This window comes from Misgurnus anguillicaudatus, chromosome 7, assembly GCF_027580225.2.
Source record: "Misgurnus anguillicaudatus chromosome 7, ASM2758022v2, whole genome shotgun sequence".
Classification (NCBI taxonomy): Eukaryota; Metazoa; Chordata; class Actinopteri; order Cypriniformes; family Cobitidae; genus Misgurnus; species Misgurnus anguillicaudatus.
Window position 1 is genome coordinate 3,518,807 of NC_073343.2, and position 26,471 is coordinate 3,545,277.

At 38.3% G+C, this 26,471-nt stretch overlaps 1 protein-coding gene across 36 annotated transcripts in view; it reads right to left on the reverse strand.

Annotated features, from left to right (window-relative positions):
• Nucleotides 1-26,471, reverse strand: part of nrxn3a (neurexin 3a) — a 411,002-nt gene that overhangs the window by 258,628 nt on the left and 125,903 nt on the right. For 25 of the 36 annotated variants that reach the window (XR_008635797.2, XR_008635796.2, XR_008635795.2 and 22 more), the window contains 6 exons: nt 19,164-19,367; nt 13,613-13,639; nt 5,738-5,857; nt 3,569-3,950; nt 1,496-1,686; nt 302-475 (listed from right to left, as the gene is read on the reverse strand). Coding sequence is in view for 33 of the 36 variants with exons in the window: in XM_055172381.2 (XP_055028356.2) it covers nt 302-475; nt 1,496-1,686; nt 3,569-3,950; nt 5,738-5,857; nt 13,613-13,639; nt 19,164-19,367 (1,098 nt within the window). In the remaining 3 variants the exon portion in view is untranslated. The remainder of the gene's footprint in view (nt 1-301; nt 476-1,495; nt 1,687-3,568; nt 3,951-5,737; nt 5,858-13,612; nt 13,640-19,163; nt 19,368-26,471) is intronic. The other 11 variants (XM_055172356.2, XM_055172393.2, XM_055172392.2 and 8 more) reach the window with 1 other exon arrangement.

Below are 26,471 nucleotides of genomic sequence, written 5' to 3' on the forward strand. Positions count from 1 at the left end.
TTTAGATCAAAAATGCACAAAGTTCTGAGTTCCACCTTGACTCACAATACTGCAATGTAAATGTTCCTCTGAAGGTAGCAATGCCACCAATTGATACAAACGAGGACTTGGCTGATCCTAGCGAAGCCAATGTGGCCGATAAGAGTATTAAGCAGCCATCGGGCTTAAAACAGAGACGGTTGGGTGAGAGACGTGACAAGCAAGGTGAAAAAGATGGATTGATGGTTCAGTGAGATGGAGCTACTGTTTGCATTCATGAGAAAGAACGGACTCCTTGAGCTGGAGTTGTAAGAAGCTGTACCTTCACATCCTCGCTCGATCTGACCGCTGCGGAAAAGGGCGTCGTTTATGAGGTCGGGCAGGCGACCGTTCAAGTCCACGGATGCCAGACAACCCTTAAAACCGTCTCTTGAGGCTACGAGTTTCGGCAGGCTGTTGTACATGTTGGGCCCCAGTCCAGCGATGTAGAGGTCACCTAGTCAAACAAGTAAAAATAGCAAGTAAAACAGACCCAGGGGTAGGTATGTTATGTAATCATCACTGTCACATTTTTTGTTTGATTAAAGGAATATTCCATTTTCTTAAAAGAAAAATCCAGATAATTACTCACCACCATGTCATCCAAAATGTTGATGTCTTTCTTTGTTCAGTCGAGAAGAAATTATGTTTCATTGCAGGATTTTTCTCATTTTAATGAACTTTAATGGACACCAACACTTAACACTTAACACGTAACCGTTTTTTTTCAACGGAGTTTCAAAGGACTATAAACGATCCCAAATGAGGCATAAGGGTCTTATCTAGCGAAAGGATTGTCATTTTTGACAAGAAAAATAAAAAATATGCACTTTTAAACCACAACTTTTCGTCTAGGTCCGGTCCAGCACGACCTAACGTAAATGCGTAGTGACGTTTAGGGAGGTCACGTGTTACATATATAAAACGCACATTTGCGGAACATTTTAAACAATAAACTGACACAAAGACATTAATTAGTATCATTCCACATACAACAATGTCGGAACGGTCCTCTTTTAACACACTTGTAAACACTGGGGCGGAGTTTCGCGGTCGTCCTCTCTGACCTCTTGACGTCATGACGTATTGCGTGAGGTCACGCTGATGCTTTCAGGACCGGATCTAGACGAGAAATTGTGGTTTAAAAGTGTATATCTGTTATTTTTATTGTCAAAAATGACAATCGTTTTGCTAGATAAGACCCTTATGCCTCGTTTGGGATCGTTTATAGTCATTTGATACTCCGTTGAAAACACTGTTAAGTGTTGAGTTAAGTGTTATGTGTTGGTGTCCATTAAAGTCCATTAAAATGAGAAAAATCCTGGAATGTTTTCCCCAAAAAACATAATTTCTTCTGGACTGAACAAAAAAAGACATCAACATTTTGGATGACATGGTGGTGAGTAAATTATCTGAATTTTTCTTTTAAGAAAATGGAATATTCCTTTAAGGGCATTGAGATTTGTTGTTTACCTACCTTTTAAGTCCAGGTTTTTAGCACCGTTGACGACCTGGCTCACTGCCTTGGCATCAACTTTTAGCGTGTGAACATTACTGTTGTCTCTGGTGATGACGACGTTATGCCACTGGTTGTCATGAAGAGCCCTTTCACTGTTGCCCTTGATCACATTGGGACCATTGCCGAGGTCAAACACGTAATGTATGTACCTAAAAGACATAAGTCACTGTCAACTTTCTGCAAGCTATCTAATTCAACAATGGCCCTGTCCCAAATGGCACACTCCGGACTTGTGGACTTTAACTCTTTCACCGCCAGCATTTTTTAAAAAAGTTGCCAGCCAGCGCCAGCGTTTTTCATGATTTTCACCAAAGTTTAATGCCTTCCAGAAAATGTTCTTCTTCAAATAAACATACAATATATCAAATGAAAGAACAGACCCTCTGCTTTCAAACAAAAAAAAAACTTTCATCCTACCTTGAGTAGTTCTTTTGTAATCAGCTTTTGAATATGGGTAGGTTTCTGCAAAAACACCACATTTTGAGCAAAAGCAGAGATAATTCCATTTTTGTGACTGACTTTTCATAGAGATCCCATTCAGAGCGATCTTTTAAACAGACACGGACATGCAGCAGCTTGCCAGAGGGCAATACTTCTGGGTTTAAAAAGTTGCGGAAGGGCACCACCTCGTGGATAATAGCGGTATTGCGGAAAGACGGAAATACTCGTCATTGGCGGGGAAGCGTTTTCTCTTGATTGACGAGATATCTCGTCAATGGCGGGGAAAGAGTTAATGACGTCATGTAGTGCAGACCTTGGGACCCCTTGACGTGAGTCCACAAGGGCGCACAAGAGTCGTATTTTGGGACAGACTCCAGAAATAGGAAGAGAAGTTGCCCCTCAGTGTGAACTCCTCCCTTCCGTCGTCTGATTGGTCTGATTGCTTTTTCGCAAGGACTTCTGGGTTGGTAAAGTGCGCGGAGCCTGGTGCAGAAGAGCACACCTCGGAGTGTAAAAATGACAGATGGGACACCCTACGGAATCGTAGACTAAGCGAGCACAGGCAATTTAAAGGGACACTCCACTTTTTAAAAAATATGCTCATTTTCCAGCTTTTCTAGAGTTAAACATTTGATTTTTACCGTTTTGGAATCCATTCAGCCGATCTCCAGGTCTGGCGGTACAACTTTTAGCATAGCTTAGCATAATCCATTGAATCTGATTAGACCATTAGCATCGCGCCAAAAAACAACCAAAGAGTTTCTATATTTTTTCTATTTAAAACTTGACTCTTCTGTAGTTACATAGTGTACTAAGACCGAAGGAAAATTAAAAGTTGCGATTTTCTAGGCTAATATGGCTAGGAACTATACTCTCATTCTGGCATAATAATCAAGGACTTTGCTGCCGTAACATGGCTGCAGCAGGCGTAGTGATATTACGCACTGCCCTTGGTTACTTTCAATAGCAGGGGACTATTTTCGGGCACTGCATAATATCATTGCGCCTCCCGCAGCCATGTTACGGCAGCAAATACCTTGATTATTACGCCAGAATGAGAGTATAGTTCCTAGCTATATCTGCATAGAAAATCACAACTTAAAATGTTCCGTCTGTCTTCGTACACAATATAACTACAGAAGAGTCAAGTTATAAATAGGAAAAAAATCAAAACTCTTGTTATTTTTGAGCGAGATGCTAATGGTCTAATTAGATTCAATGAATTATGCTAAGCTATGCTAAAAGTTGTACCGCCAGACCCGCAGATCAGCTGAATGGATTCCAAAACGGTAAAAATCAAATGTTTAACTCTAGGGGAGCTGGAAAATGAGCATATTTTCAATAAAGTGGAGTGTCCCTTTAAGGCCACGACACCAAAAGTCCACATAAAGTGCGCTATTTGGGACAGGGCCATAGATTCACTCATTTGAGGAAGTGCTCAAGTGTAAAACATATATGGGTCAAAACACTGGTTCAAAAATATTGAAAAACTGTGTTTTTTGTCTTTAACTCTTTGTTGGTGTGTTTCCTAAACAAAAACGCCAAAATTTAGTAACAAAAAAGTGACTACTTTTCCTCTTACAGTCTTACCCTTTCACCAGCTCTACGGCAATGAAATCGCTCCCATCGCCGCTGTTGAACAGAATGAATCCGTCTGGAGCGGTCGTCTTGAACTGGAAGAACAGGTGCATGGACGTGTAGGCCTGCAGGGTCGCCAGGCTCAGGTAACTGCTCTTGGATTTGAACGTCACAGGGTCTGCGATGATGGAACGCATGCCGAAACGTGCGTTCAGCTCGCAGTAATCAATGTCGCCGTTCTTGCACAGGTCGATGTAGAGCATGCCGTTAAACTTGAGGCTCTGCAGGTGACCGATAAAGCTGGAGGGGATCATGGAGACGAAACGGCGCTCCGTCATCACCCCCGTCTCAATGTTGTGGAACTCTAATCGGGTGTGATCGCCCACCATCTGACCTACAAACCACAGCAGGTGGGAGGGGAAAACAAGAAGAAATGCTGCTATACTACACCCTCATAGAAAATAACACTGCTGTTCAGCAATACAACTGAAGCTGTGTGTCAAGACCCTTATTTAGAGACAAGGACAAACACTTTTCACAGAACTCTAACCACTGAGTCCTACAATATGTGAACAAACCAAAATATGAAAAGTATGCATTTTACTGATCTGAAACATGAAGCAATTTAATTAATATCGTACATGTCGTCATACAAGAGTTGTTTTCAACCCAGCATTGGGTCAAAAGGTGACAAACACAACCCACTGGGTTGTTATTTAACCTATGCTGGGTTGTTTAAACCCAAAATGCTGGGTTTGTCCCATTTTGACCCAAGAAATCTAAGAAAACTTCTAGGCTCATCTAAAAGTTACCGCGGCTCTGAAATTTTAAAGCTACGGCAAATGGACAATTTTCTGTGCAGAAAAATAATAGACAAACATGTTCCCTAGCTCTTGCTACCCTTTAAAAAAGTCCTAATATGTACAATTTAGAAACAAATATGTATATATTTGGTACCAATATGCACCTTTAAAGGATTAGTCAATTTTCTTAAAAAAGAAATCCAGATAATTTACTCACCACCATGCCATCCAAAACGTTGATGTCTTTCTTTGTTCAGTCGAGAGGAAATTATGTTTTTTTGAGGAAAACGTTCCAGGATCCTTCTCACCTTAATGGACTTTAATGGACACCAACAATTAACACTTAACTCAACACTTAACAGTTTTTTTCAACAGAGTTTCAAAAGACTCTAAACGATTTCAAAGAGGCATAAGGGTCTTATCTAGTGAAACGATTGTCATTTTTGACAAGAAAAATAAAAAATATGCACTTTTAAACCACAACTTCTCGTCTATATCCGGTCCTGTGATGCGCCAGTGCTACCTCACGCAAAACGTCATCATGTCAAGAGGTCACGAATGATGTATGCGAACTAATCCCCAGTGTTTACAAGTGAGGAGCGTTCTGACGTTGTTGTATGTTGAATGATAATAATTAATATCTTTGTGTCAGTTTATTGTTTAAAATGGTCCGGAAATTTGCATTTCATATATGTAACATGTGACCTTTCTACGTCACTACGCAATTACGTGAGGTCGTGCTGGCTCGTCACACGATAGACGAGAAGTTGTGGTTTAAAAGTGCATATTTTAAATTTTTCTTGTCAAAAATGACAATCGTTTCGCTAGATGAGACCCTTATGCCTCGTTTGGGATCATTTAAAGTCCTTTGAAACTCTGTTGAAAAAAACTGCTAAGTGTTGAGTTAAGTGTGAAGTGTTGGGGTCTATTAAAGTCCATTAAAATGAGAAATATCCTGGAATGTTTTCCTCAAAAAACATAATTTCTTCACGCCTGAACAAAGAAAGACATCAACATTTTGGATGACATGGTGGTGAGTAAATTATCTGGATTGGACTAATCCTTTAAGGTACTAATAATGCACTCTTTGGTACCAATACGCACCTGTGAGGTACAACTATTAACTCTTTAGGTACTTTAAAAAGGGTATTACCCTAGTGACAGCTAGGGACCATTTTTTGACTATTTTGTTTTGATAGTGTATATATTGGACTTCAACTGTGGTTTGGAAGAACATAAGTAAATAATTATATTTTTTTTTGGAAAGAAACTGCATCCATTAAACGAATAAACATAGAACATACAGATGTTATGGTAAAACCCATCAAGATGATTGATTTTCTGTGTTGTCTTTCAGATTGATAACCAAGTATAGTACCTTCTGCTACGTCATCGTCAACCGTTAGCTTGTAGCTTTTGCCCCTCCGGATGACACGCACGGTATGCCACTCATTATCATTGAGCTTTTGTCCGGCATACAGTGTCTCTGGTCCTTTGCCTGAGAACGACGGTCATGAAACGTTAATACCAACCCGATGCATCTCTGACCAAACCTTTGCTTTTATGTAAAAGTGTAATTATAGGTATTAGGGACAAAGGGGGAATATCTCTGTTCTCTTGGGCACCCTAATAATTTAGTCCCAGGCCTCTTTAATTAACTGGCGGCCCTGTGTAAACTGTGTTACAAATATGTTTAAATTAGTTTATTAGTTCATCAACTACTTTTTAAAGATATATTTATGTTAATATTATTTAGTATATACAGTCGTACTTGGGTAATTATATCCAGGTACATCTGGTATCCAAAATGCTTTTTTTTTTTCAAAATTGTTATATTTTAATTATTGAAATAGTTTGGTCCTCATTGTCATGGATCACAAGATGTTATAGGCCATATCAATATAATATTAGTGTTTAATAATAAGGTTTTAACTTTTTGAAAAGTTGCCTGCCAGCATTTTTTGTGATTTTCACAAAAGTTTTACATAATGCCTTCCAGAACTTTTTTTCTAAAAATATATAAACATAAAAATATATCAAATGAAAGAACAGACCCTCTGCTTTCAATCAAAAAACAATAAACAAACAAACAAAACAGGAAAAAAGCTTTTATTCTATCTATATTTTTTCTGCTTATAAACTCTTAAATATGGGTATTTGTCTTTAAAAATATTTTTTGTCAGAGCATTCAGATTCAGAACGATTATCAAAACATATAAAGAGTTTAAAATTAGTAAATAATATTTTAGCTTCAGTTTTTTTCCATAAATTGTGGGGAAAGAGTTAAATAGATGAAATCATATTTTCCTGTTATTTTTTATTATTTCCTGTTACTCTACCTTGATAACAGAGTTTGACAGTAACATAATTGACACTAATTCAGACAACAGGAAATTTTGTTTTTCAGCCTGTAACATGTTGTGATCCATGATAATGAGAACCAAGTAATTACCATGTGAAAGCAAAAAAAAAAAAAAAAAAATGTGGATACCAAATGTATCTGCAATTACATAAAACACCTACATATTTATTGTTATATAAATACATCTGAGATTATTATTATAAAATAAAAAAGCAGAGGTTTGGTTCAGTTACTGAATTGTTACAAAATAAACATAAATCTTTTAAAATAAAATAAACATTATACTACTTATTTGTGCCTTCTTTGCTTTTTACAGTTATTACTTGAAATAAAATGGCTTTTACTCATAAAAGGTCTTGAACTCACTGATTAAGTACATTACAAACTTATTTCAGTTTTGTTGTATACGGTACATTGCACACATTTGAGGTCTTATATGTAGGAATTATTTCACAAGAAAGCAAAACTTTTGTGACGTACTGTAATACATTAAAGGAGCTGAACAGATGTGGTGGTAGGTTACCACCATTGCAATGATTTGGATTCAGCTCAGATAACGCTAAATTCATACACCATGACACTGGAAATCCAACTGATTTTGGAAAATTAGCTACCAGCATGCAGTACATCCCTTGGAAAGAAACTTATCTCCCACCCTCAGCATTTACATCAGTTTTATTTACTTGAATGCTCACAATCTGCCATTACAGAAAATCTTCAGACATGCAATGTCTATAAAAAGAACACTGCAACCAGTACTGTATATGATTCAGGGCCATCATTTTAACATTATTGACATATGTCCACTGTAAAGTGCAGGTTGTAGACAAAAATATATATATCTTTCACTGCTATTAATGACATATTTGCAGGGGCGTGGGAAGTTGGGGTGCTGGGGGTGGTGGAGCACCCCCTAATTTTACAGGATTGAAACAAATTTTGCTTAATTTTACTCATTCGGTGTTACGGGTAAATCCAGGTATGACAGGATGCGGATCCAAATGCAGTGATATTTATTAAAAATAACAACAAACAAGCAAAAAACATATCAGGAAGTCCAACAAGGAACCAAGAACACGGAACACGAAAAAACACCATAACATTGAGCAACGATCGACCTCAGACACTGGAAACACTAGGCTTAAATACACAGAGTAATCAGGGAAAACAAGACACACCTGGGGAACAATCATCACACAGACCAATGAACAAAAGAACTACAAAGAACTACAGACATGACTTCAAAATAAGAGTACAAGACAGGGTACACAGACAGAGTTCATAACATAGCCCCCCCTCAAAGGGCGGCTTCCAGACGCCCCCCAGAAAACCCCAAAGTACAACAGTCTAGGAGGGCGGTGGCATGGAGGTGGACCCGGGGGAGGGATGGTGGGCCAAGGCCACAAAAGTCCAAGGGCCAGGGCGGAGCCGCAGGCGGAGACAGGGACCAAGGCAGAGCAGCAGGCGGCGACAGGGACCAAGGAGGAGCCTCAGGCGGAGACAGGGACCAAGGAGGAGCCGCAGGCGGAGACAGGGACCAAGGAGGAGCCGCAGGCGGAGACAGAGACCAAGGAGGAGCCGCAGGCGGAGACAGGGACCAAGGAGGAGCCGCGGGCGGAGACAGGGACCAAGGAGGAGCCGCGGGCGGAGGCTGGAGCCAGGGCGGAGCCGCGGGCGGAGGCTGGAGCCAGGGCGGAGCCGCGGGCGGAGGCTGGAGCCAGGGCGGAGCCGTGGGCGGAGGCTGGAGCCAGGGCGGAGCCGCGGGCGGAGGCTGGAGCCAGGGCGGAGCCGCGGGCGGAGGCTGGGACCAAGGAGGAGCCGCAGGCGGAGACAGGGACCAAGGAGGAGCCGCAGGCGGAGACAGGGACCAAGGAGGAGCCGGCAGAACTGGCAACCAGGGCGGAGCCGGCAGAGCGGGAACCCAGGGCGGAGCCGGCAGGGCGGGAACCCAGGGCGGAGCCGGCAGGGCGGGAACCCAGGGCGGAGCCGGCAGGGCGGGAAGCCAGGGCGGAGCCGGCAGGGCGGGAAGCCAGGGCGGAGCCGGCAGGGCGGGAAGCCAGGGCGGAGCCGGCAGGGCGGGAAGCCAGGGCGGAGCCGGCAGAGCGGGAAGCCAGGGCGGAGCCTGAGACCAGAGAGGGACTGGATACCAGGGTGGTGCTGGTGGTATCATGAACCTGGGTAGAAGAGAACAGAGAGAGGCCCTCTGGGCCTGGTTAGACAGGGCAGTGAGTTCACATATTGACATCTCAGAACAGACAGTGAGGGCAAAGAGCTTGGGGACAGTCTTCTTAGGACATGCAGAGAGTTCAGCACTGGCCATAGTCTTGGTGATGACAAAGAGTCTCTGGGGCATCGCGGTGACCACACTAGCTGACCAATGGGGCTCAGATGACTCACTCGGCTCAGATGACTCACTCGGCTCAGATGACTCACTTGGCTCAGATGACTCACCCGGCTCAGAAGACTCACCTAGCTCAGAAGACTCACCCGGCTCAGAAGACTCACTCGGCTCAGAAGACTCACTCGGCTCAGGGGAATCAGAAGACTCACTCGGCTCAGGGGAATCAGAAGACTCACTCGGCTCAGGGGAATCAGAAGACTCACTCGGCTCAGGGGAATCAGAAGACTCACTCGGCTCAGGGGAATCAGAAGACTCACTAGGCTCAGGGGAATCAGAAGACTCACTCGGCTCAGGGGAATCAGAAGACTCACTCGGCTCAGGGGAATCAGAAGACTCACTAGACTCAGGGGAATCAGAAGACTCAGGGGAATCAGAAGACTCGGGGAACTCAGAAGATTCATGGGAATCGGGGGACTCGGGAGATTCACTCGGCTCAGAGGACTCGGGAGATTCACTCGGCTCTGTGGACTCGGGAGATTCACTCGGCTCAGAGGACTCAGGAGATTCACTCGGCTCAGAGGACTCGGGAGATTCACTCGGCTCAGAGGACTCGGGAGATTCACTCGGCTCGGAGGACTCGTGTTCATGAGTCTGGTTGATCTGCCGTTGAACTGGTGAGCCACACACTGAAAAAACATAGCACAATGCCAGTGCTAACATTGATGATTCACACAGATTAAAAAGTTCGGGGAGCTCCGAGGCCTTCAGTGAATCAATGGGCACAAACAGTTTCAAGAGCTCTGTAGCTGTCTCATGTGATGTAACACACCTGCTGGCCGATGATTCACTCGGGGATCTGCTCGGGGACGATTCTCTCGGAGATTGACTCAGGGAAGATTCACTCAGAGATTTACACAGGGAAGATTCACTCAGGAAAGATTCACTCGGAGATTCACTTGGGAAAGATTCACTCGGGAAAGACTCACTCGGGGATTCACTCGGGGATTCACTCGGGGATTCACTCGAGGACGCACTCGAAGACAAACTCGAGGACTCACTCGGGGATTCACTCGGGGATTCACTCGGGGATTCACTCGGCGAAGATTCACTCGAGAGAACGAGCGGTCCAGGGATTCTGGTCGCTCGGACAGTGATCAGCGGGTAATCCAACACACTGGAGATTAAGCAGCCGACCCGGGCTTTCACGGGATGAACCGGATAACCTGGTGACTTGTGCACCGGCTCAGACACGGCGGAAGTCATCTTGTGAGCGGGGTCGGACAAAACACAGGGAAACCTTGGAAGCACGAGGGGAAACACACAGGGGAGCGAGGAATTGCTGCTGGATCCTTAATGGTCGATCGTTCTGTTACGGGTAAATCCAGGTATGACAGGATGCGGATCCAAATGCAGTGATATTTATTAAAAATAACAACAAACAAGCAAAAAACATATCAGGAAGTCCAACAAGGAACCAAGAACACGGAACACGAAAAAACACCATAACATTGAGCAACGATCGACCTCAGACACTGGAAACACTAGGCTTAAATACACAGAGTAATCAGGGAAAACAAGACACACCTGGGGAACAATCATCACACAGACCAATGAACAAAAGAACTACAAAGAACTACAGACATGACTTCAAAATAAGAGTACAAGACAGGGTACACAGACAGAGTTCATAACATTCGGAGACTCTTGTCGAGTGTCACATTCCTATCCTTAACACTAGTTCTGCTACACTAGTAGCAGGTCAAAAATGTTTGAATCCAACTTTTGCAGAGCTCGGTTGTTTCCCGTTTTTATCACATATCAGATTAAACAGGCATTTATTGTCATAAGAAAAATTTAAAAAGTGAAAATAAAGTTCCCAATTTTTTTTTATTAAAAATGTATGATTTATTGGGCAGGGGTCAGTGTAGGGAGGGTTTAATTCTTCCAATGATGCAGCATCCATTAAATAATTTTAATAAATATAATGATTTACTCTATACGATGTAAATCGTATAGAGTATAGAGTATAGAGTGTTAATGTACTAAAATCCTTTTATCTGTCAATATAAAGTACCCTCATCCTGACTCTGCATCCTGTTAATGTACTAAAATCCTTTTATCTGTCAATATAAAGTACCCTCATCCCAACTCTTTCTCCAACCCTGCAGCGATCTAAAAGTATTAGTTAATTATTACAAAATATTTTATTATTATTAATACGGAGTGGATATTAAAGATTTAAAGTGGTCCGGATCTATTCTCGGTCACGTCATGGCCAGTTGCGGGTCAGCTTTATGCGCCCCTGGATATTTGTGCAGTAAATTTGCCATTTAGACATTATTTTACAAAGATACTGTAATGTTATAGCAGAACATTAAAATGGTTCACACCATAACTATTAAAGGTCAACTGAAAACTGCAAACTATGAAAACAATTTTGATCATTTCAGGGCCTCCAATATTTTCAGCTTTGAAAAGTGAATGTGTGCATGGTTTTGCTAAGTAAACCTCATTCACAGTAATAAATATTGTGTTTCATAAGCATTTACACTGTTTGTACACAATGTTAAAATTAGTGACATATCTGAGTAATGAAAAGTAGTTTGAAGTGCATCTTGGAAACATGGCATCTAGTTAAGTTTATTATCATATTATTACACATTATTTTAAAATCGTTCAGTTTTAATATATGGTGTTCTATAAATCGCACATAAAAAATTATATACATCATATCATTTTAAATGTGCGATGTATGAAACCCCATATAAAAACTAAACATTTTTATAATAAGTAAGGGATAATGTAGAGGCAGCCGGTAGTTATTGGGAAATAAGCCCCGACAGTGTGATCAGAACCCGACGCGAAGCGGAGGGTCTTGTATCACACTGAAGGGGCTTATTTCCCAATAACTACCGGCTGCCTCTACATTATCCCGCTTATTACACTGCTACTTGCCACATAAGAAAAAAAACTGGACATGAATATGAATGTGAAACATTTTATTGGCATATTTGTTTTAAATTAACATTTTTATCCTTCCGCGAAACTTTGCACAGATGCATAAAATGACCGTAATACCTTATTAAGATCCTCTGCTTCATACTTGTCTCCATTTTTTCTCTTTTAGCCAGTCTTTGACAAGTTTTAATGCCCATTCTGTATTTTTTTGTGTGTTGGCTTCGTAGCTGTCATGCTCTATTTTGTCAAGTTCAGTCTCAGTAAGCTGTCTGTGTCTTGTCGTGATTGTCGAGTGTTTGTCACAAGATGGCGCCAAACAGACAGTAATCTTTATTGATCTTTATTGGCGCGGAGCGATTTTACTCGTGCAAGTAGTCCGGCTATGCGTTATTATTTTGGAGCGGTTATTATTTGAAAAGAACGAACCTGCAAATGTCTCAACTGACCAATCAGAATCAAGCATTCCAGAGAGCCGTGTAATAATGTGTAATAATATGATAATAAAGAAATAAAGTGTTACCGCTTTTTTATCAGTCTGTTAATGGATTCTCCCAACAAGCCTGTATTGCTGAATGGCTTGAGTCAGATTTGAAGCAAAAGAATTTGATGAACGTATAATACTTGCCGATAGCATTCGATTAATATAATTACTTCATTGTTTAGTTGCTTTTGCATCTAAGCTTCTCATATGTTCCATAAAATATTTTGTTGTGAATTAAGAATGCTGCCATTGAGAGAATCCAAGACCTATTATGAGCAAAAGCAGAAAAATAAAAATAAATTCTAAAAGTACAAACAACCAGGACATCACAACTAAAGTAATGTAATTGAAAATGATATTATTACCTTTGTTCTAAGAAACACAGAATATCCCTGAACTAAATATGCTTTTCTATCAACAGTTTTATTAAGTCATACTAATCTGTTCTCAAAATAAAATGTTTGCATGCACATTCAGAATAACACTGGTTATTAAAATGTTCTGGAACCCAGCAAACATCTATATAAACAAACATAACATTAACATGACAAAACATGATATCACATTATATAATAACATCCTGAAATCTGGATCTAGCATTATTGTCTATTACTATTTATATATTATTTTAAAATAAGCATTCAGTATGTGGTGACTTTATAATGTGACTTAAATGCTAAACTCAAATTACTTCAACACAGAAAGATAAAGATAGTTATAAATAAAATTAATGCACACATACTGTAATGTATTTCAGCATGCACAAGATGTTTTATATTTTCGCATGCACTGATTTGCACCTCTGTTACTCGCAGATATTGCATTCCACATTGCAAACTATCTCAAATGAATACTCTCAGGCTATTTGTATTAGACGTTATTAGAGCGGGAACTAAATCCATACGACAGATAAATTATAGGCCGTCAAAAGCAAGCCATGATTATTAAGTCACCACCATTTCAGAATGGGTAATCGTGAGATTAGGAGAGATCCGTCAACTGACCCTCTCGTTAGATGCAAACTTTCCTTGACATAACGGAGGAAAAAGTTCAAGACATTTCAACAAGAAAATCATTATAGGAGCAAAATGAAACTTGAGTGTTAACTTACTGGAGTTACAGTTTATCCTGATACAGTCTAGATGGGGGAAAATAAGTGACAGATGAAATTGCATCCTTCAAGGTTACAGCTGCAGACATCCAAAAACAATAATTCCACCCTTCCGGGGACGTCCACATGCAAAGAGGCGGCCATTTTGTAATTATACAAAAGCACTACAGTTTAATGTGAAAGACAGAATGATTGCAATTGTCTGTCATTTACTAAATTAACAAAGTACAGTGAATACAGTACAGCAGGTAGTTATGTCAGTTAATATTGTGATTCGGTTACACATATTTGAGACATAAAATATTAATGTGGGTTTAGTAGGAACTGATAAAATTACATAACTGACTTAAAATGGCCGCTTGAAGCTCACCAACCACAAAGATTTTACAACCCAGAGCTTTTTATTTTTATTTCTGATTTTTTGTATAAATCTGAGGTCCTGCCCCATAGATATCACACCAGCTCATTAGCTAAATATGCTATAATAGCTTTAACATTTAGCAAAAAGTTGGTGATGGGGCATTTTAATTTTTTGCAAGACAAGATCATTTATTACTGATACAATGGCTATAAAACTATGAAAAATAAATGTGTTTTCATACACTGGGTTGAGCTCTGTGTGGCTGGGTTTACCATGTGTCGTCAACCGCAACAGAAAAGTGGGAGCAAACAGCCTCGATCCAATAAGCACCAGCACCGTGCAGTGGTCGCCGTACCTCTCCAACTACTGTGTGTATGCTGTAACCCTTAAATAAGTGCCTAATATACTACAATCTGTCACATGTTGGTCAATGTGCTTGTAAAAACTTTATAATATAGATCTACTGTCCTAAAATGACTTAAAATGTAAATAACTTTGCTTTTTGGAAACCAGGACAGTTCAGTATTCTAATGTACTGTATACAGTGCTTAACAACCTTATTAGCCACCCAATGTAATGTTAGTGCCAGAGCTGCCCTAAACTAACAGTATCTTTCTTTATGTTTCTGTAATGGTTTATCCACCAGTACTGTAATTGGTGTTATCTATGAATTTTCTAATTTAAAGCATCACTAAAGAGTTTTTTTTTTTTACCTTAAACTAACGTTTCCAAAAAGGTTTCAGTCGTTTATTCACTCGAAACAGGGTGAACGGCACTTTCACATTCGCTTTGCAGCCCTATATGGGTGAGACTGGGTTGCTATATCAGCCAAAACCGCACTAAAGAAGTTTCCAACCGTCGAGTCGCAGTCCTGTAGTTCGAGTGAAAACTAAAAAAAATTGCTTTACGGCAGACCTACAATCCAATCAGAGCCAGCTTTGCTGCAGTAGGCTAAATTATTTACAACAGTGGCAATGGACAATTACGCTTCCAACCTGTAGGGGGAGCAAAGAGCAAAAACTCTTTAGTGTTGCTTTAATGTTTTACAAGAAAGGCAGAAAAATGGTAAAGCACTTTATTATTTAATTCAGATGCCCAACTTGTTATTTACTTGCAGTCTTTAATAGAAAACTAAGTTTTGATGTTTGAAAGTTTAACGCTTGTTTCATGTCTGACTTCTGAGAGAAGTTGAATGTCCCACCTCAAATTTGGGTGTAAAAATCCAAATTAAAGGGACACAAGGCAGCATTTTTATGTTAATAAATCATCTTCGTAAGTCGGTATATGGTTAAATGACTCATTACCGGACGAATGAAGTCTCTCTCGCCCGCCCCTACCGTCTGTAGGAAGAATACCCCACTTGCAACTTCGCTGTATCCGACCCGGTGTCCTTCAGTCTCGCAAAGTCTCAGATATCGCGAGAAGCAATATCACTTTACAGCAGGGGTCTCAAACTCAAACTGGCTTGGGGCCATTTCTGAGACTGACATTTCATCAGAGGGCCACAGAGCTATTTTAACGTTCAAAAAAGTACAATATTTCTTTAAAATATTTTTTAATGTATAATAATACTTGAAAATATATAAACAGTGTTTTTTATTTTTTAATATACATTATTTTATAAAAGTAAGTAAATATTTTTTTAACCTTATTAGGCTTTGAATTATTAACTAAGGCCTATTAAAACTAACAAATTTAATTCCTATACATTTATAAACTATTATAAAAAATGTACCAACAGTAAGTGTTTCTGTTTTTATTTATTTTTGACTGTTTTCAGTCATAGTATTGACTTTATTATGTTCCTTTTTGTTATTCCACCGTTTTAATGAATTTGCTATTATATTTAGAAAAATATTAATAAGTTAAAGTGATCCTAAAACATTTGGATGGGTAGTCAATGTTACATAAGCTAGTTGGACAGTAAAAATAAATAATACTGCTCTATGTATAAGCAAGCAAGATAATAATGTATTATACTTCATATAGAAGTGTACATACTTGTATCCTCTGTAATTTCTCCTCATCTTTCCTCTTTTCCTAACATGGGCACTTTGATGGGTCATTTTCTCATCCGTAGTTTAATATTAAACTGTTGCACTACATCTCCCACTGCGGTGTCTCCATTAGAAGTTGTGACTTGATGTGAACTACGGTAATAACCTCACAGCAGCTCTTCTCTGAGTAACAGAGTATCCACCCGGAAGTAACAAATCTTCTCTGGACAAACACTACAAAGTCGCGATCAGATGAACTGATCGCATTGTGACAATGATATGATTGACGCGAGAGGAATTAAAATCCGATCACGCATTCCGTTACCCTCGCCATCACGGAGCGCGCGCTCGTGGCAGCGTAGCAACGGGTGACGCGAACCCACGCTGGCAACCTCCGCTCCCAAGCAAGCACTTTGAAAAGTAAACATACTTTAAGAAACGCCTCGACTCGTTTTAACTCGCGTTGTTAGACGCGACATGTGACCGGACCCTTAAACGTTTAAATAAAAAAACGAATTTAAATAAATATCTTTCTGCGGGCCAGATTACGTTATATTGTTGAAGGGTGACGCGGGCCGCAGAGAGGGGGAGGGCGGGCCGCAAATGGCCCGCGGGCCGGGAGTTTGAGACCACTGCTTTACAGCAAACAACACAGAGGCAGGCGAGCTAAACACGGCTAGCGATTGTTGCAAATGGCAGAGCCGAGGAAGAAGCATCGAAAAACCCTTGACGGAAGGGAAACCTAACTGGATTGGAAATAAGCTGATAAACTTGGTTCCGAGGGGGGAGGGACAACAGTTCGTTTATAAGACAATGTGTTTGAAAGCATTTACATTCAGACAATAGGGTGAGCTCTTAGAGAAATATTACGCATACATGCCTGGTTTCCATTTAAATTTGACTCACTTATCGAAAAAACATTGAACTCTCTGAAAAAGAAAGTCCACATTAAAACATTTCAAGATGCTGACAAATAGACAGGTGGACTTATACATTGTTAAGCACTGTACATACAATTAACATATACTTTAAAGTTGTAAGGGTGTCAAATTTCTCTCTCTACAGTTTGCCTACTATACTGTATGTGGCCCTGAACCATAAAACCAGTCATAATGGTCAATTTTTTTTTAAATTTATAGATTTATACATCATCTGAAATCTGAATAAATAAGCTTTCTGTTGATGTATGGTATTGTTAGGATAGGACATCATTTGGCAGAGATACAACTATTTGAAAATCTGGAATCTGAGGGCGCAAAAAATCTAAATATTAAGAAAATTGCCTTTAAAGTTGTCCAAACGAAGTCCTTAGCATCACATATTAATGATACATACATTTTGATATTTATACAACGTCTTTACTTAATACTCAAATTTTTTGGCATTATTTTTTTACTCCTATATTGTTGGCTATTGTTACAAATATACCCATGCAACTTATGACTGGTTTTGTGGTCCAGAGTCACATACTGTATGCGTATGATGGGTATATTTGTATGTCTTAGCTGTCACAAATGTTATTACAAACCTCATGCTGTTTTTCTGCAGTGAGGTGTGATGTCCCTTCCTTTAACGCAGTCACTAAACGGCCAGTTAAGGTTACTAATCTCTAATCTAACATGGTTACGTTTGTTGTGTCAGGGACTGAGAGGTTCTACCAGCTGCAGGTGAAGCTGAGAGCTCTGTTCTCGGGCTGTTTGCCGACCGGGCCGCAGGCTAAAGGGCCTTTGAAGGGGTGAATACCATCTTTTGACAAAGCATGGAGAATGTGTGTCAGAGAACGTGGGTGGTGGGGGTTAAAAAATGAAGTGATGTAATAGAAAGGAAATACCAACCAAAACACAAATGGAACCAAGTGAAAATGAGGTGTGCAAGGAAAGAGTTAATAAAGAAGACACAAGTTGAAAGGAAAGTCACAACACTTGAGAAGTTCTGAGTTAATTAAAAGTAATTACACATTGTTTCAAAATAAATAAATAAAAAGATATTAAACAGAAATGTATGTTGGATAGTGCTGTGATTGTCTCAAAGGACATTTTGCCTTTACTTTGGCAATGGTCATGGTTTGTATATTAAACACGAAACATTGTGGCTGGGCAGTATGGCACTGCTACTGTATATGCATGTACAGTGGGATGGTAGAAATGTCAGATTTGCTACATATTTATTTTGCAGTGCATGCAATATGTGGGTGTATAGACAGAACCGCTTTTCATTATAGTGTGAGTACATAAAGATCATGGAGGATATAAAAAATGAACTATATGTGATCACAGTTGTGCATATATTTTACCTTGAATCTACCTAATATTAATTTTATTGTTTAAAGTCGGCAAATGACTTCTTTTTTCGAGGGCGCACGATGCGAAGTTCGTCACGACATGTATGTAGCCCGTCATGTGTGTGGTTCGTAATTTCAAAATCTGTGTTTTGCGCGTCGAGTGAATCCATGCGCATCAAGTGTCCCGTCAAAATAAGTGCCTGCCGCAGACGCGTCCAAAGGGTTTATGATAAAAGAGACGCTCGCGTTTGCCAGATACTCGCATAATCTCATGCGTAATCAGAGTTTACTGTTAAGGGAGTGTCTTGCGTGTATGTTGTGAATGTGCGTGTCTCTTTTATCATAAATGTTTTTGACGCGTGTGCAGCAGGCACCCACCCTGACAAAACACGTGATGCACATGGTTCACATGACGCAACAAACACACATTTTGAATTTGCGCCCCTCGGATGAGCAGTCACAAGCCGCCACTGATTAGCAGTGCAATAGATCATGGGTTCAAACCCAGGGAACAAACCTACTGATTAAAAGAGGTATACCTTGTAATGCACTGTAAGTCGCTTTGGATAAAAGTGTCTGTTTAATGCATAAATGTTAATACAATGTAATGCTTTGTGATATAAAACTATTCATGGTGTCATACCGCCCATCCCCAGTGTTATTATTAAGTTAAATTTGAAATGTTTAACATCAATTTATTTATAAAAACAACCAATTCAAACTGAACAAATGTGTGGTGAAGCATGCAAATAAAGCAAACGATAAAACACCAATATATCTTATTAATGAAGGTAATGTTGATGGAGAGTCAGGAGAGGCTGGAATGATGAACAGAAAGAGAGAGTGAGAGGAAGAGAGAGAGAGAAAGATAGAGGCACTGCATCCTGAAGGAAGAGGGGGTTTATACAATACCTAAGTTGACCGTGAGTTTGACGCGACTTCCGTCAAGCTCCAGCCGAAGAGTGTCGGCGGAGTCGCGAGAGGTGGTGGCGATGAGCAGGCCGTACGCCCGCTGAGACATGAAGCGCAGGGACACGTCCTCCGCTTCAGTGTGCATCACGGTGGGCATCACCACCTTCATGTACATACTCCCATCATAGCTCAGGATGGACGCCTCTGTGGACAAAAAATATGGAAAAAATGTAATATTTGTTTCATGGACTTTAAAAAAGAAAACATAGTAACACTTTCTATGAAGAATTTTTTTTATAATGCAAACATAATGGTTTATAAAAACCTTGTTGTATCATCTAATAAATAATCATAGCAACATTTACATACATAATACTTTCCTATTTTGGTTATACCTTTTAAAAGTATGATGATTTATAAATGATATACCACAGTTCTATCATTTATTATAAGTTTCTTGACATTGCATAATATCACTACATCTTATGAATGGTCATTTATTGCTTAAAGTAAAATGACAAATGCAAAGTTTTCTTCCTGTATAAGGGTCAATGACGTGATGTGAATTATTTTATGCCCGTATGGATAAATTAAATGTAAAAGGGTTAAAATTCCAAAAAAAATTGCAGATTACTTGCATACATTCTCTTTTTTGAGGACCAAGTCTAACATTTCTGTTTTTATTAATTATTTTTATTAATTCTGTTTTAATTAAATTTACATTTATAATAACTAATAAAATGATATTTTTAAATTATTATTATTATTATTATTATTTTTGATGATTACGTTTACATGCCCCTAAGGTGACATTAGAGTAAAAAAATCTTAAGTTTAGTTTCATGTCCTCAGGTAAAAGTTTCATGTGAGCTTGCGAAAGTTTTACGTGATGACATGAAATAAACTTTCGATTTAATGAAATTTTTATGTGCTCACGCGAAACCTTCATGTGCAGAATTTTTTAAAAAAGTTACATTTTTAGTTATTATCGCGTTTAGTTTTGCGTGCGCACGTGAAAATATTGCGTGGGCACATGAAAGTTTCATGTGCGCACGTGAAACTAAACTTTATTTAATTTTTGCTCCATGTCCCCTTAGGGGCTCCGTATACATGCCATGAAGGTGGATAAAATATTTAATATTCCTCATTCTTTGGCGCAATTGCCGGTTACATTCAGCCATTCAGTCTTAACTATCATAAAAATTGTTAAAATGTAATTTTTTTATTGCATAAAATTAACATAAATACACTGTGCATTGAAATAAACCTGATGCATGCTTTTAAAACAAGTTTTTTTTTTTAGGAAGTTCTCATCTTGCCACAGCGTTTTTGACACTGACGCATAAACATCCAAAAAGTTACAAAGACTAGATGTTCTCTTAATAATTAATATGGGCTTCATAGAAAGTGTAACTAAAAAACATTAAAAAAAGACAAAGCATTCTCTTAATCCATTTTGATAAAAAAAAGATGTCAATTACCAAGTGTATATGCAATAAGTCCAGGAATGAGTAAACATGATAATTTGATCGCATGTTGACTTCAATAAATCAGACAGCTCAATGAAACTTTGATAAAGACTGCATTATTTTCTTTTTCTGTGGAAATGCATGACGAAAACAGAGCAAACTGAGTTAACATCAGATGTTTTAGCCTCCAACAGCTTTCGATTAAATGGCCCAACAGGAAAATGAACACTTTTGTCTGGCAAACGTTGAACATTCAGCAATCTGCCACACATTCGCCCATCCATGTGCTGTATTACGGGACTGATAGACACAGCGATGCCCCCTCTCTCCATCCTGAGTCTGTAACCATCATTCACTTTATAGAGAAGTATTAGAAAAGCCAGCCAGGCATTAAATGTCGGCTTTGACTCTACGGGGTGTAGAGAGTGCAGGGCGAGGTAAATGTAAGGGAAAGTCAATGAAGACAGAAATCAAAGCTACACATCACTGTCTAGATAGGGTTTATCGTCCATGTTTCTTTATTTTATCAGGACAGGATTATTATCCAAGATTAAAAATTAAAAGACAACAAAAACTACTTTATTTAGTGTAAATACTAAGTGTAAATCAAAAATTAATTATAGACTAGATAAAATAGCAGCTAAATAAATAGGAGTATGCAATGCATTTATTCACTTACAACATGTATTCCTAAATATTGATGCATATAAACCTCAAATTCTACTACTTGAAGAGATCAATATTTGATTATTTAGGATTTCTTCTTATCAATCCTGCCTGCATGGGGTTAAACTTGCCATTAGTAATTGAGGTTATACTTGCCATTAGTAATGACAGAACAGAAGAGAAAGAGAGAGAGAGAGAGAGAGATAGATAAGCAGGACTAACCCATAGACAGTATCTGATGATTAACTCCGAGTGAAAGCATATCAAAATGATTCTGTATCAATGTTATTGAGCGGTGGGTAGATGCGGGCGGACAGAAACATGGCACCGAGGACAGGGCAGAAGTGACAGTCCATTGAGCACAATGAGATCCTCAAAGGGTGGCACCGTCTCTCAACGAGGAGCCGATGTTACACAACATCACGCGACAGTCGGCCATTTTGAGACGGTCTATGATTCCATTCACTGCCGTTTAATCTCCAAAGCTCGTAAAACCATTTCGGAACACGCGAGGGCACCAGTCGACCACGTCTCTCCATAAAATGCGCCTCTCTTTATCTGTTTTTGATTCGAGATAATTCATGCGGTTCACGTGGCTGTATAAAAACGCCATCCGGCATTTCAGTACATTAATTAAGGCCTGCTTTTGTTTTCCCGTGTAAATAATGAACACCGAACTTATTCAATCACATGCCCGACTGAAACACAGTTCATGAAAGTCAAATGAGCTGCAAAAAGGGATTACTCATGGGAGAGGGTAATTCAATAAATAAAGGGCTTTAACTGACATCTCATCTCACTAATTGATGACTGAATAGATGGAATGTTTAATCAGAATTGTTTTTTTCTTCACTTTGCAGTATCTGGGCTTAATATTATCTTCGGCTGCTGTAAGTGCTGTTAGGAGGCATTATGGTCCTGTATTTGTATGTGGGTGAAGAGGATGTGAAATGGGTAGTTGACATGAAATGCCAGTGCACTCTTGTGGTACATATTTGTAAACAGCATTTTTAAATGATTTTATTAGCATTATGCATGCAGTTTTAAGATAACAATAATTGAAGAGCTCAGATGCGAAAGCCGCTTAACTCCACATCCATCAAAAATTAAATAATGATATTAATCAAACGGTCTCGCAACGTATTATGTGTTTATTAAACATTTTTGCTACAAATTTGCTTAAAGGAATATTCCATTTTCTTAAAAGAAAAACCTAAATAATTTACTCACCACCATGTCATCCAAAATGTTGATGTCTTTCTTTGTTCAGTCGAGAAGAAATTATGATTTTTGAGGAAAACATTGCAGGATTTTTCTCATTTTAATGGACTTTAATAGACACCAACAATTAACACTTAACTCAACACGTAACAGTTTTTTTCAACAGAGTTTCAAAGGACTATTAACAATCCCAAATGAGGCATAAGGGTCTTATCTAGCAAAACGATTGTCATTTTTGACAATAAAAATAACAAATATACACTTTTAAAGCACAACTTCTCGTCTAAATCCGGTCCAGCTCGACCTAACGTAAATGCGTAGTGACGTAGGGAGGTCACGTGTTACATATATAAAACGCTCATTTGCGGACCATTGTAAACAATAAACTGACACAAAGACATTAATAAGTATCAGTTGACATACAACAACGTAGGAACGGTCCTCGTTCTCAACACTGGGGCGCAGTTTCGCGTTCGTCCTCTGTGACCTCTTGACGTCATGACGTATTGCGTGGGGTCACGCTGGCGCATCACGACCGGATTTAAACGAGAAGTTGTGCTTTAAAAGTGTATATTTGTTATTTTTATTGTCAAAAATGACAATCGTTTTGCTAGATAAGACCCTTATGCCTCGTTTGGGATAATTTAGAGTCCTTTGAAACTCCGTTGAAAAAAACTGTTAAGTGTTGAGTTAAGTATTAAATGTTGGGCTCTATTAAAGTCCATTAAAATGAGAAAAATCCTGCAATGTTTTCCTCAAAAAACATAATTTCTTCTCGACTGAACAAAGAAAGAACGTCAACATTTTGGATGACATGGTGGTGAGTAAATTATCTGGATTTTTCTTTTAAGAAAATGGAATATTCCTTTAATCTCATCCTCAGGCCATTCAGAAATACCATTAAGAGTCCATTAAGAATCCGATTTTTTTAAAAATGTTAATTTACAAGAAAACATGTCAGATGCACTTAGAGGATTTTGCATCTGAGCTCTACAATTATTAGGAGACTGATAATAAATAAAAGAATATGTGCATCTATTCTGACCTAAAATCTTGAATAGGATGGGTACATTTCTTATCTATTCTGCCCTCCAAAAGCTAAGTGCAGTAACAACGCAAACACCAAAACTGAGAAAAATGACATTAAAGTTTTCAAACCTAAACCCAAACAGTACAATCTACTGATTTAAAAAGAGTGAACTGAACTTAAACCTGTGAAAAAAGTTAATTCAACTTAAAAGTTTTGATATGTTTTCAACGAGTTCACTATTTTAAGTTCCACGAACTCAAATAAAATGAGTCGAACAGAGTTATCACAATACCACATCCTTACTGTAACAAATACTGCAAATAATTACAAACTTTTGGTGATTGTGATGAGTGTGATTCAATTTGCCAGGTAAGCTACTGTATGAAAGAGTCTGGCACTGCAAATTACTTTACTTCAGTTTAAAATTAAATCAACACGAATGGCTAAGGAGGTTCCAGTTCCCAGCATGCTTTGCATGAGCCCGCAATATGTATTTTTTTAAATTAGGTAATATTTTATGTGGTTTTCAGTAAAGGGAAAACTCAATAGTGTTAAACATTCATTTATGTTAGAGATTTAGAGGAGTTGTTCAGAAGTGTAGTGCCTGTGCTTAGGCTGTAGGTCGGATGTGTTTGCTTTATCATGTGAGCAATAACTGTATGAAAGTCAGCACTGAGCTCAGTCTCAACACACTTTCACTGGTCTTAAATTTTCATGAGTCACATGATCTGTTTCTGTGACTTGTGAACAAAAATTAAATATTAAAAATAAGTTTTGTATACAAAAATATGCAGTAAACAGTCATTTTAATAAACAGTAGATTTATGTATAGTGTACTTAAATATTAAACAAAATTAAACGTAAAATTTTAAGTTTGGGTTAACTGATTTTTTAACGTTTTCATTACTTAAAATTTTTGATTTTAAAAAGTTGGTTTACTTAAAAATATGTAATCACTTTCTACAAAATGTTGAGTACTCTGAACTTGTCAGTACAGTTAACTGTTTGTTTCTTAATGTTCGCAATAGGTTCTTAGGGTGTAATATTGTACCCCAAAAAGTACAACTTTTTAATTTGTTGTAAAGGTAAAAAATACCTTTATACCTTTTTTACCTTAGTGCTGGGCAAAGATTAATCGCAATTAATCGCATACAAAATAAAAGTGATTTTTGGCATAATATATGCGTGTACTGTGTCTAATTATTATGTATATTCAACCACACACACATTCATATATTCATTTCAGAATTGTTTTACTTATACATACATTTTTTAATTTATATTTAATATAGAATATATAAAAATATAAATAAATATATATAAACATGTAAATGTTTCTTAAATACATACATGAATGTGTGTGTATTTATTTATACATAATAATTACACACAGCACATACTCATATATTATGCCAAAAATCACTTTTATTTTGTATGCAATTAATCACGATTAATCTTTGCCCAGCACTACTTTTATTCTGAAACTGTATAATTTAAAATGATTTTACAAACCAAAAAAAATCTTATAGTGCATATTAAACAAGCCGAATATCATGTTATTCTTTAATACCACCCTAAAAACTTGTAACAGACGATTGTATTGTAACACTTTCTAGAAAATTCTATTGAACAGAAATAATTCAATACTATTCCATTTATAAAGGTGGACATTGTTTGTACATCTGTCTATTACAAATATATTCTTTCATCTAAGCATCATCTATTATAAATTGATGTATATTATATTTTTAAAAGGGCTGCACATATATGACTAATAAATATAGATAATAACATTTACATTGGTTTCAATTTATTAACACATTGTCAAAAAAAGTCTAGCTAACAGTTTGCTATGTTTTAGGCAACAAGTCACTGATTACAATAATATAAGGTTGAAAATTAATGACTTACACTCAACTTAGACATCAAATTAACATATGATGTAGAAATTTACTTTCATGCCTCCAAAACAATATTTGTCCACTCCAGTACCTTAAATTACATCCTAATTTGTGATCCAACACGGGGCTCAAAGCATTTTTCAATGTCAAAGATTAGAATCAAAGTGAAATCAATGACTGAAATTAAACATTGATGTCCATTATAACCACATAATCAAAATCAGACTTTTTAGCCTGGATTTCACAGATAGTCACAATGAAACATTTTACTTTTAAACTATTAAGTAAGGAATAATTGACGAGGGGACATTGAGTTGATGATAAGCACCATCAATAACTCTGCATTTTTCTGGTGGTTATTTTAGACATTTGACATGTCAGGTGTGCCTTTATCAAAAAATAATGCATACCTGTGAAACGTTTCTCAACCAAGCATAATAAAGCATTCAACAGCCTGTGGTAAAACAGTTAATATTATTGGTAAAAAACCATTTTCAAACTGATGGAGATTAGGCTTTATCAAATCTGTTATAACTGCATTAGTTTGATAGTTTAATTCGATAAGACATTTAATAGGATGAAATAGGAAAGATTATTGGGTCTGTATTATAGGACACAAGGCTGTAAGGTGGTTTATAAAGTGTCATCAGGTATTATCTTAAATATCTTAAATTATCCAGATGGCAGATGCAGAAAAAAATCCCTCATTTTACGGTGCCCCACAGATATAATAAAGGTATAAAATAAAGAGACTGAACCAAACAGCAAAAGACAGAGGCTGTTTTGAACAATTGCCCATCAAATGATCTCTACTCGTCCCTGGCTCACACGAAAAGAAAGAAGGTCCAATTTCTGCCAGCAGTAATGCTCTTGTCATCCTCTGTCTGGACACTTTGTCTGCTGGTGAACAGCAGGAAGGCTGCGAGTTTAATGAACATTGATTGGCTTTTGATGTCTGATGCTTCACTCATTATGTTATTGAGACAGATCTGGGTACAGGTCACCCCGGTCCCTCTGAGCT